This window comes from Hypanus sabinus, chromosome 4 (assembly GCF_030144855.1).
Source record: "Hypanus sabinus isolate sHypSab1 chromosome 4, sHypSab1.hap1, whole genome shotgun sequence".
NCBI classification, from domain to species: domain Eukaryota; kingdom Metazoa; phylum Chordata; class Chondrichthyes; order Myliobatiformes; family Dasyatidae; genus Hypanus; species Hypanus sabinus.
Genome location: NC_082709.1, coordinates 93,690,294 through 93,703,131, shown reverse-complemented (window position 1 = coordinate 93,703,131; position 12,838 = coordinate 93,690,294). Strand labels below are relative to the sequence as shown.

General features: G+C 44.2%; 1 protein-coding gene across 2 annotated transcripts in view; it reads right to left on the bottom strand.

The window, feature by feature from the left end:
* The window catches only part of sema5ba (sema domain, seven thrombospondin repeats (type 1 and type 1-like), transmembrane domain (TM) and short cytoplasmic domain, (semaphorin) 5Ba), a 531,708-nt gene that overhangs the window by 183,019 nt on the left and 335,851 nt on the right, over window positions 1-12,838 (bottom strand). For both annotated transcript variants that reach the window (XM_059967676.1, XM_059967677.1), the window contains 2 exons: window positions 9,108-9,170; window positions 357-455 (listed from right to left, as the gene is read on the bottom strand). In XM_059967676.1, coding sequence (XP_059823659.1) covers window positions 357-455; window positions 9,108-9,170 — 162 coding nt within the window. The remainder of the gene's footprint in view (window positions 1-356; window positions 456-9,107; window positions 9,171-12,838) is intronic.

Sequence of the window (12,838 nt, the reverse complement as noted above, 5' to 3'; positions counted from 1 at the left end):
ACTGATACAGCATAATGATGGAAAGCCAAGAACGACCCCCATGAGTGACAGCTCACCTGCTTATTAAAAATATAGGCAAAGACTCAATGGGCTGAATGGCCTCATAGCAGCATGCTACTCTCAATGATCCATTGAAAAGTGGTCTGGTACCTTGCTCTACCTCAATACAATGTGTAGTGATTTTGATCTGTATGAAAAGTATGCAAGACAAGCCTTTCACTGTGTTTTGGTACATGTGACAATAATAAACGGATTCTACGCACATAGTGTTTCAGTCAGAAAGTTGTTGAAAACTCACATGGTCCCCCTAAGGTTAGAAACTCATTTATTGCATTAAAAGGATAACAAGCATTTACCTGTCGATTGGTGCAGCTTGGAGAAAATGCATTAGTTCCACAAGCAAAGATTTTCTTTCCGTTGATGAGAAGTACTCGGATAAAATTCTGACATTCCTCCTGGAAGAGAGTAGAGAAAATGTTTAAAAAACATTGTGGGCTGAAGGGCTTGAATTGTGCTGTAGGTTTTCTATTTTTCTATGTTTCTAAACTTTCAAAGATCTTCCAAAGAAAGAGACAGAATGGGTCACTGCACCCCTCAAGTATCATCTAAGACACAGGAGCAGAACTATTTAGCCCAAAGAGTTGGCTCCATCATTTCATCATTGCAGAGTTATTAGCCTCATTCTCCTGCTCCCTATTACCTTTGAAACCCTTACTAATCAAGAACCTATCAACCTCCACTTTAAATATACCCAATGACTTGGCCTCCACAGCAATCTGTGGCAATGAATTATCAGATTCTCTACCCTCTAGTTAAAGAAATTCCTCCTCATCTCTTTTCCTAAGGGATGTCCTTCTATTCTGAAGTTGTGATCTCTGGTCCTGGACTACCTCACTATAGAAACAACTGCTCCACATCCATTCTATCTAGGCCTTTCAATATTCAATATGTTTCAATGAGATCCACATTCAAGTTCAATGTCATCTGACTGTACATATATACAACGAAATGAAGCAACGCTCCTCTGGACCATGGTGCACCCACATAACATATATCACACACAGCACATAAACCAGAAAAGTATATGATAAATAAGTTAATAAAATATAATTCAAAATACATGTAGGAAAGCTCAGCACAGGTAAACAGTAAGCAGTAAATAGATCACTTTTCTAGTGGTGAGACCTCAGTGGTGACAAAGTATTCATTAGTCTCTCAGGCTAAGGTAAGGAGCTGTTACCCAGTCTGGCAGTATTAGTCCTGATGCTTCTGTGCATCCTTCCTGACAGTAGTTGGTCAAAGAGATTATGAGATAGGTGCTAGGGATCCTCAACTTCTGGCCCCTTGTCTGCAACACTCCTGGTAAATGCCACAAATGGGGGATGATCTCTCAGCAGTTTTTACTATCCTCTGTGGGGTTTTGCAGTCCTATGCCCTGCAGCTTCCATACCACACAATGATTCAGCCAGACTGGACGTTTTCCATTGTGCTCCTGTAGAAAGTTGTTAGAATGGGGTGGGGAGCCTTGCACACCTCATCTCCTCAGAAACTCCTGCACCTTTTTGAATAGCGAGGAGGTGTTGTGAGTCCAGATTAGATTGTCCATTATGTACACACCAAGAAACTTTGTGCTCTTTACTCTCTCCACAACAGAGCCATTGATGTGCAATGGAGAGCAGTTGAGCTGTGCCTTCCTGGTCCACAATCATCTCCTTTGTCTTGTCCACTTTGAGACTCAGATTGTTGTTCCACACTGTTTGACAAGCCCCTTGCCTCCTCTCTGTATGAGACTCATCATTGTTGCTGATGAAGCCAGCCACTGTTGTATCATCAGTGAACTTGATGTGGTTTGAGCTGAATCTGACAGTGTGGTCATGAGTCAGCAGCACGAACAGCAGCGGGCTGAGCCCACAACCCCGAGCAGCACCAGTACTCAGTATGATGGAGCTTGAGATGTTGCTACTAACTTGGACTGATGGCCTTCTTTCCATCAAGAAGTCCAAGATCCAGTTACAGAGAGGACTCCCACAAAGAGAGTTTATCCACCAGCCTCTGAGGAATGATCATGTTAAATGCCAACCTGAAGTCAATGAACAACATCCTGGCGTACAAGGCATCATTTTCTAGGTGGGAGAGGATGGGGTGGAGGGCTAAGGCTATGGCATCATCATTGGACCAGTTTGAACAGTAAGTGAACCTGGAAAGGATCCAATGTAGCTGGAAGGTGGCAACTTATATGATCAAGTACCAATTACTCAAAGCACTTCATGATTGTTGAAGTCAGTGCTATAGGGCCATTTAGGCCAGTTACTCTTGGTCTCTTGGTGGCTGCCTTGAAGCCTGCAGGCACAGTGCACTGTTTCACAGAGATACTAAAGACGTCTATTAAAGGCCTCTGTTAGCTGGGCTGCACAGTGCATAATGTGGTGAGGATGGGGGGTGGGAGATGGACTTTTCTCAACCTTCACAGAAAGTAGAGATGCTGCTGGGCTTTCTTGGCTATGGAGTTGGTGTTGAGGGATTCTCCGCCAGGTAAACACCAAGAAATTTGGTGCTCTTAATGATCTCAACGGAGGAGCAGTCAATGTTCAGCGGAGGGTGATCGCTTCATGCCCTCCTGAAGTCAACAAACATCTCTTTTGTTTTATTCACATTCAGAGTCAGGTTGTTGGTCTGTTAGCCGCTGCACCTTCTCTCTCGTTCTTGCTGATGAGACCTACCACAGGTGCGTCATCGGCGAACTTGATGATGTGGTTCGAGCTGTGTGTTGCTGCACAGTCTTGGGTCAGCAGAGTGAACAGCTGAGGACTGAGCACGCAGCTCTGGGGGGCCCCTGTGCTCAGTGTGATGGTGTTGGAGATGCTGCTCCCAATCCGTACTGAGGTCTCCCAGTCAGGAAGTCTAGGATCCAGTTGCAGAGGGAGGTGTTCAGGCCCAGTAGGCTCAGTTTATGAAGTCTATGAACAGCATTCGAACGTATGTGTCTTTTTTGTCCAGGTGGGTGAGGGCCAGGTGGAGGGTGGTGGTGATGGCGTCATCTGTTGAGCGGTTGGGATGGTACGCAAATTGCAGGAGGTCCAGTGAGGGGGGCAGTAGGGCCTTTATGTGCCTCATGATGAGCCTCTTGAAACACTTCATTATGATGGATGTGAGTACAACGGGCTGTTCCTCAGGAAAAGAGGGGTTTTCTTCAATGTCACATCAACCAAATGGTCAAATCCTGTATGGAAAACATTCAGCTTATTCCAACCCCCATTTCTTTAAATTCCAGTAAGTACAGACCCAGAGCCATCAAACATTTCTCATATATTAACCCTTTCATTCCCAGGATCATTCTTATGAACCTCAGTAGAATCCTCTCCAATACCAGCACATCTTTTCCTAGAAAAGGATCCCAAACTGTTCATAATACTCTAAGTGCGGTCTGGCCAACGCCTTTAGAGCCTCAAATGATGCCTTAAATAGTCTGCCTTCTACATCCTTTCCAATTTCTGTCCCTGTATTCATTGATTCCTTTGACGTTCTATGACCTCAGTCTAGAATAGACTCTGAGACACCTTCCAAGACTCTAAAGAAGATTTCCTTCAGCTCAGTTGTAGTCATAGAGTCATAGAAAAGTATAGTACAGAAACAGGCCCTTTGGCCAATTCAGTCCATGCCAGACCATTTAAATTGCATACCCCCATCAACCTGCACTTGGACCATAGCCCTCAATAGCCCTACTATCCACGTACCTCTCCAAACTTCTCTTAAATTTTGAAATTAAGCTTGGATGCAGCACTTGCACTGGGAGCTTGTTCCACACTCTCATAGCCCTCTGAATGAAGAGGTTTCCCCTCACATTCCCCTGAACTTTTCACCTTTTAACCTTAACCCATGACCCCTAGTTGAAGTCCCACACAATCTCAGTGGAAAAAGCCTGCTTGCATTTTCCATATCTATACCCCTCATAATTTTGTATACCTCTATCAAATCTCCTCTCAATTTTCAATGTTCCAAGGCATCAAGTTCTAACCTTTACTTATAACACAGGTCTTCCAGAGCCAGCAACATCCTTGTAATTTTTTTCTGCACTCTTTCAACCTTATTTACATCCTTTCTGTAGTAACTGCACACAATACTCCAAATAAGGCAACTTATGTCTAACACAACTTATATAACTTAACATGCCATCTCCTATAGCATGCATCCAACTGCACTAGCCTCCTGGGTTTACTCTGATTCTCTGGTGTATGGGTAACTGACATGGACCCTTTAAAGATTCAAGCTCACCCACTAATTGGCAGCCATGTTTTAGCACCAAGATTTGGATATTTAAAGAGTACCTGAACTTAAGCTTGGTGCTCATTCATCAGCTTGACTTCCGTTCAATCTGCGATTGTTTTTAGGATTTCTGTGTCCTTTGCATTTTCATCTAGTCACATCAGGTTCTCATCTAGACCCCGGTTCTTGTGACTGTCTCAAAATCGTGCCTCAATTCTAGTCTCAGATACTCCATCATTTGGGTCCCTGCCATCCTCGCCTAGGCCTCTTATCACAGTATAACTGAGCCTAACATGGACCCAGCGGAGAATCCGAGCCTCTTGTCAGCTATGGCCAGATTTCAAGACAGAGCCTGGAGACACATGACATCCAAGGTGCCATTCACCAACTGTCACAAGGAGGAAGCCAGAATCACTCAGGCGCGACTGTCTGTCACACTCCAGAGTTAGTCCATCTTTCAACTTTGGAGAGGTTCCTTGATAACCCAGGTTCTTGCCACAGCTTCCTCACACTTGGCTCCTTTTGCATTTGAACTCTATCCATCCTGCTTTCCTGCGGAGCATGGAAAGGTGGCTATCATGACCAGGAAAGCATTAGGAACTGAGGTCGGATATTTGCTCAGATTTGCTAGAATTCATGAACCCCAGGAAGAGGGTGTTCCATTAACCCACCAGAGCTAACGGACCTCAGACCATCTGATGAAGATGTGTCAAGGTAGTTGGTCAGTCACCGACTATGCAATTGAGTTTCAGACTTTGGCCAAGGAGTGTGGCTGGAATAGGGAGGCCTTGGCCACTCTATTCCGCCCCACACTCTGAGGTAAATTGAAAGATGTCCTTGCTTTGGGAGAGCATGTCGACAACTTAGAGCCTCTGAATGATCAGTCCATCCACCTCGATAATTGTCTGGCAGAGCAAAATTACAACTATCTCAAGAAGTCAAACAAGGCTAACCCAAGCCTGGTCTCCTCACATCATAGTTCCACTCCCCAAACTCAGACAATGACCAGCCCGTCTCCTGCACAATACCCTGTCAAACCAATGCAAATCGACTGCACAAGACTCTCTGTTGATGAGTAGTCACAGCGTCAGAGTCAAGTTTGCTGCTACTACTGCAGGGAAACATGTCTTCTGCGGGTTGAATGCTTGAATCTACAGCTATTGGGAAACTGCTGAGACCATCCGGTGTCAGGAGGACTGTTAGGATAACAGCTGTTACTCCCAAACATACATGCTGGAGGTGGAGACCTTAGGAAAGAGCCAACGAAAGGTGTATGCCTTTGTGGACTCTGGAGCAGCTGGGAATTTCCTGTACTTGGGGACAATCCATAAGCTCAATGGCAGGAGTTGATCCAGTTAATAATCTCAACTGCCCTGGGTCTGGGTAGATCCTGCAGCATGTATCAGTTTTGTGAATGAGGATAGAAGATAGGTCAACATGTAGAAGACAATAGTTTTCACATAATAGATTCTCCTCACACATCTCTGATCCCCAGGAAGCCTTTGTGTTCAAGCATAACTCTACCATGAACTAGGAGAAAGGGGAAATCATCGCATGATCAAGTGCTTGTGGGAAGGAGTGTTTTCAGTTGGGTCCGATGAGGAGGCAGACATTTACTCAGGATAACCCAGTCACGTCTCTAAAGGCAGACGAGCTGGCTCCAATCAACAGGACCATGTGAGTCAACAGGATCCTGTCTAGTAGGAGGTGCACTGGAACTGGTCTTCAATGAATTATGGACCCGTATTCACAGGGCCCTTTGTTCTACGACACTCTTCAGTGCCCTGCTGTTCACTGTTTAACACCTACCAAAGTTCAACACCTCAACTTGTCTGCATTAAACTCCATCTTCCATTTTTCAGTCCATTTTCCAGCTGGCCCAGATCCCACTGCAAACATTGATAGTCTTCCTCACTGTCCACTGTCACTGTCCCAGTTTTGGTATCTTCTGCAAAATTGCTGATGCAGGTGATGCACCATCAATAACTCACACTGAGACGAAAGGCGAGATATCGGCTTTTATTGACTGGAAGAAGGAACCAGGAGTGAGTGTCTATCATACAATGTCTTGGAGACTGAGGCCGAGCGTCAGGCCGCAGATCTCCTTTATACAGGGGCCTGTGGGAGGAGCCACAGGAGCAGTCAGCAGGGGCGTGTCCTGACAGGCACATAGTTCACCACAGCAGGAAAGCACATTATCATCTAGATCATTGATATAGATGACAAACAACAACCGACCCAACACTGAACCCTGTAGCACTCCACTAGTCACAGGCCTCCAATCAGAGGGACAACCATCCACTACCACTCTCTGGCTTCTCCCACAAAGCCAAGGTCTAATCTAATTTAGTACCTCATCTTGAATGCCGAGCGACTGAATCTTCTTGACCAATCTCCTAAGCAGGACCTTGCCAAAGTCCATGTAGACAACATACACTGCCTTTCCTTCATCAACCTCCTCAAAAAAGAGATTGGTTAGACATGACTTACCACACACAAAGCCATGCTGACTATCCCTAATCAGTCCATGTCTGTCCAAATACTTAGGTATTTATCAAGTCCCTTAAACTATCTTCCAGTAACTTTTTCAATAATTTCCTGGTTTGTTTTTAGAGAGTTTCTTAAACAACCTCCTGATTTCTTTCTTTAGTTTTCTCTTACGTTTCTTGTACTCATTTGTTTCTATCTGCCTATACTTGCTACAACTCCTCTTTTTTTGCTTAACCAGGGCCTCAGTATCTGGTGAAAACCAAGATCCCCTACACCTGTTATCTTTACTTTTTATTCTGTCAGGCACACACACAAGCTGTGCACTCCCAAAATTCCAGTTTTGAAGGCCTCCCACTTAGCAAATACATCTTTGCCAGAAAACAATCTGTACTAATCCACATTTGCCAGGTCATTTCTTATACCATCAAAATTGGCCTTTCTCCAATTTAGAATCTTAACCTGCCAACCACATTAAGATTATATCTTTTTCCATATTTACTTAGAAACTAATGATACCATGATCAATGAATCCAAAGTGTTCCCCTACACAAACTTCAGTCACCTGCCCTGTCTCATTCCCTAGTAGCAGAACCCGTTTCTCATTGAAACTTCTATGTACTGATTAAAGAAACTTTCCTGAACACATTTCAGAAACTCTCTCCCATCTAGTCCTTTTACAATATGGGAGTCCCAGTAAATTTATGGAAAGTTAAAATCACCTACTATAACAACCTGATGTTTCTTGCAACAGTTTGTAATCTCTCTACAAACTTGCTCTTCTAAATCTCGCAGACTGCTGGGTGGTCTATAATATAGCCCAATTACCATGGTCATACCTTCCTTATTCCTCATTTCCATCTGTAAAGCCTCACTAGACGAGTTATCCAGTGTGACCTGACTCAGCACTGCAGTGACATATTCCCTGACTAGTAATTCCTCCCCTCCCTCCTTAACCCCTTCCACTCTGTCACATCTAAAACAACAGAACCCCGGAATACTGAGCTGCTGGTCCTGCCCCTTCTGCAGTCGTCTCACTAATGGCTACAATATCAGAATTCCATGTACTGATCCATGCCCTGAGCTTATTGGCCAATACTTCCAGCATTGAAATATATTCAGCTCAGGACACTAGTCACACCATGCTCAATCTTTTGAATCCTGACTTTGTCTGAGGTCTTAACAACATCTTTCTCCACAACCTCTCCACTATTTGTCCTGGCACTCTGGTTCCCATCCCCCCTGCAACTCTAGTTCAAACCCCACCGTGCAGCACTACCAAACCTTCCTGCTAGGATATTAGTCCCCGTTCAGGTGCAAGCTGTCTCTTCTGTACAGGCCCTACCTTCCCTGGAAGAGAGCTGAATGATCCAAAAATCTGACGCCCTTCCTCCTACAACTAATTCCTTAGCCACGTATTAAATTGTATAATCTTCCTAGTTCTGGCCTCAATGGCATGTGGCATGGGTAGCAATCCTGAGATCACAACCCTGGAGGTCCTGCCATTTAACCTAGCACCTTACTCCCTGAACTCACTTTGCACAATCTCGTCACTCTTCCTCCCTATGTCATTGGTACATACATGGACCACGACCTCTACTGCTGCTGAGGACTCAATCCGAGATGTCCTGGACAATTCTAGGTGACAATTATCAAGCACAGGAGTACAATGGCTGGGTTAGTGGACTGGCATCCAGCAGGTCAAGACAGCTTACTCAAAGTGTACTAGGTGGGGCCTACTAACAAGTGCCTAGAAATATTGTAAGGAGCAACAGGGCTCGTTTTGCTGTGGTTGTTTTCTTGCAGTTGTTCTGTTATTTTTGTTGTTGTTGCTTGTGTAGCTCTGTGAACATTGTGGGCATACTATGTAGCTGCTACAGCGTGTGGTGACCCTTGCAGGCTGTCCTCAGCACATCATTAGGTAATGTTGACACACAAAATACTGGAGGAACTCAGCAGGCCATTCAGCATATAGGAATAGAGCGCAGTTGACATTTCGGCCCAAAACTCTTTGGCAGGACTGCTGAGTTCCTCCAGCATTTTGTGTGTGTTGCTCGGATTTCCAGCACCTGCAGATTTTCTCTCGTTTGTGATTAGGTTGTGTTGGTTGTTAACGCAAATGACACTTTTCACTGTAAGGTTCGATGTACGTGACAAAGAAATGAATTTGATTCTTAAATTGGATACCGAAAATACCCTAATTTCTCCATTCAAGGAAAACCCATTCAATGAAGGGTAACAACATGAGGTTCCTTTGTAAGTTCTGGACACAAAATGAAATGGACTCAGAGCCTTTGTCTGGTTCTGATAGAATAATTAAAAAGTAACTTTGTAATGAGAATGATTTAAGTATTTACCTCTGTCTTCCCTTTGCTTTGACAAGCCCTCTTGGTACCTTCCTCTGGTCCCCACTCCATTGCCTGTGAAACAAGGGTGAACATGTTACATGCCGTGCATTGAATAACCTCCACCTGGCACCTCTGGCTGAACTGTAAGAAAAATGGACCGGATTAGGAGAAAGGGGGAGGACGGGAATTGGGTGGGGGGGGGGGGAGGGAGAAGAATTTTACAGCAGAAAGGAGAAGGAGAATGGAAGGCTGAGGAGAGGGACTAGAGAGCCTTGGGGAAAGAAACGGAAATTAAAACAAAAGGCATGGGTCAAGAAGAGGGAAGGGAAGGGGAAATGAAGGAAAAGGAAGAATCAAGTGGAGAGCTGTAGTGGAAAAAGGAGCGTAGGGAAGGAAGTGATAGGGAAGTGGAGAATAGTTCAGAAGAAGGGGTGAGGAAGTAGGAGCAAGGTAGCGCAGAAGAAGGGATACAGAGAATGGTACTGTACGAACGGGCCCATTGGCCCACAATGTCTGTGCTCAACACGGTGATGAATTAAACTAAGCCACTTACATGGTTCACATCCTTTCCATTCCTTGAATATTCATGCATCTATCTAGCAGTTCCTGAAATAACACCATCATATCTGCTCCCACCACTATACCTGGCAGTGCCTACCATCACATGTGTTGTAAAAAGAAATTTGCCTGGCACATCTCCTTAAAACTTCGCCCTTTCCCCATGAATGTATGTTCTCTAAGATTTGACATTTCCATTTATTTACCCTATCTATGTGAAGCCCTCTCACCGAATTCGTGTGGAAATTTGGCTCGTTAGCCAGCTTTGCTAACAGACACTGGACTCAGAGTGAGAAGGCCACCTTTCTTAAACAACATATGTCTAGGGTCGGTCTGACTTGGGTCCAACCAAACAGGAAAGTTGGGATGTTTCAAATAATCGAGCCAAGTGAATGCTGTGTAAATACTGCCCATACACATTTATCCATCGGCAAGAAATAACAGATCGTACACCGCATACAATTATAAAGGAAGTGTATTTACTAATTTCACCTTTATCAACCAGCTATTAAGAAGGAAAGAAAAGGAAAATAAAAGGCCCATTCCAGTTCAATCAGTCTAAATGTGCACATCATTGGAGTTCGTATTGTCTAAAAGCTGGGTATGACTGCTACTCATGACACCAAATTCTCATCACCATTCACCAGTAGAACTTTCCATCTTGGACTCCTTCGACTCATGAAGTACTCCATGCAATTGGGTCTTCCCGTCAGATCAAATCCTACGGCTATCTATCCCGATCTTCACCTTTCTCCATCTCCCGCCAAAAAGACCACAAACCCAACTAGTGTCTGTCACAAATCTCTCTCTGCCCATCTTTTTCTAGAACCTTTTCCTAATTCCACCATTCTGATTAGCCAATTAGACACAACATTCCTAAGTAAGACACATTAGCCCCATATATTTATCCGAAACCAAGACATACCACAAGTCATCACACTGCTTCTACCGAAAGCTACTAAATGAAATACCCTACAGCATTAGCAGTAAAAATCTTAACCAGGGCATTACGTTCTCCTCATAACTTTGAAACATATCAAACTATTATTATTAACACAGTATTCAAATAAATTTTATGATTTCAGGACCCCCAACCCATTTATAAAAAGCAGTAACATATCTCACTATGGGAATAGATGCAACACTCTGTTTCCCTGATGCATCAGATGCTGGACTATCTGGGGGTTTCCTCACTCTCTGAGACCTTCTTATCTCATCTTCAGCTTCTTCCACCTCAGGCAATCCTTGGGATCTTTCCTGTCCACTTGGGGATGCTTCCCCCGTCTATTACTCATGCCTTCCAACAGCTCAGGCCTCCCACCACCTGACTGAGCTCAGCTTCATTCCCAATTACAGTGGAGCCCAGCTTCCCTTCACTGTCCAGGGCTGGGAGATTCAGGAATCTCTGCATCAGTTCTTGTGGAGTTTGCATGAGCTAACGTGTACCATATCCCCATTTCCTTATCCTCTGAGTCCATACAACATTCAGTGGTTGGGTCCTTTTCAGATCTTTCCACTGATTGCCTTTCTGTTCTCTTCCTTCTGCGCAGAGCTCTCCTACAAGGTGTAGGTTCCAAGTCAGGCTCTGGGTCAACTCATATCTCCTGCCCTAGGGGTAAAAGGTGATTCCATTGGAGAATTTTGACAGGGCCATTCCTATCTTCTGGCTTCGCTCGGAAAATTGGTACATTTGGAATCTGGCTCTCAACTACATAAAATGTAGACACCCAGTGGTCAGCCAACTTATGCTTCCCTGCTAGCCCCAAATTCCCTATTAAAACTCTGTCTCCAGGCATCAGTTGAGAGAGCCTAATCTTTTGATCATATCTCCTCTTTTTTCCTTAATTTTCCTTAGTAGTAAAGACCGCTGCTAGCTCATAAGCCTTTTGCTGTTCTTTCCTCATGTCAGACACATACTTAAGATACATCTTTTATGGCATGTCTTCACTGCTGGCTCCGAAACAGAGATCTACATGCAATCTGGCTTTGCGTCTAAACATCAAATAGTATTGCAAGTATCCAGTAGCTTCATTCTGTGTAGAGCTGTAGCAGTGGACCAAATGTCCAATATGTTGACTCCACTTGTTCTTCTTGCTGATATCCAGGGTTCCAAGCATGCCGAGCAATGTCTGTTGAACCTTTCAGGCTAGGGATCACCCTGAGGATGTGGTCCGCGACTTCTCAACTCCAAGCATGCTCAGTAACTCGTGTATGAACAGACTCTCAAAGTCCCTTTCCTGATCACTGTGTATTCTTCTTGTGAGGCCATAATGAACAAAATACTTCTCCCATAACACTTTGGGACTGTGGATATCCTCTGATCCTGTGTGAGGAACACTTCAGCGTATCTGGTGTAGTGATCAGAGATGACCAACACATTCATAGCTTTGCTGGAATCAGGCTCTATGGAAAGGAAATCCATAGAGACTAAATCAGGTAACCCCACACTCTGTAACTGAGATAATGGAGCAATTCTCATGGGCAGAGTCTTCCTCCGAATACATCGAGTGCATGACTTACAGTACTCTTCAACCAGGCTTTATTCCATAAGACCATAAGATATAGGAGCAGAAGTAGGCCATTCAGCCCATTGAGTCTGCTCCACCATTCAATCATGGGCTGATCCAATTCTTCCAGTCACTGCTTTCATTCCATACCCTTTATTGCCCTGGCTAATCTAGAACCTATCTATCTCTGCCTTAAATACACCCAATGACTTGGCCTCCACAGCCACTCGTGGCAACAAATTCCACAGATTTACCACCCTCTGACTAAAGTAATTTCTCTGTATCTCTGTTCTAAATGGACATCCTTCAATCCTGAAGTTGTGCCCTCTTGTCCTAGACTCCGCTACCAAGGGAAATAACTTTGACAAATCTAATCTGTTCAGGCCTTTTAACCTTCAAAATGTTTCAATGAGATCCCTCCTCATTCTCCTGAACTCCAGGGAATACAGCCCAAGAGCTGCCAGATGTCCATCATAAAGTAACCCTTTCATTCCTGGAATCATTCTCATGAATCTTCTTTGAACCCTCTCCAATGTCAATATATCCTTTCTAAAATAAGGAGTCCAAAACTGCACACAATACTCCAAGTGTGGTCTCATGAGTGCCTTATAGAGCTTCAACATCACATCCCTGCTCTTATATTCTATACCTCTAGAAATTAATACCAACATTGCA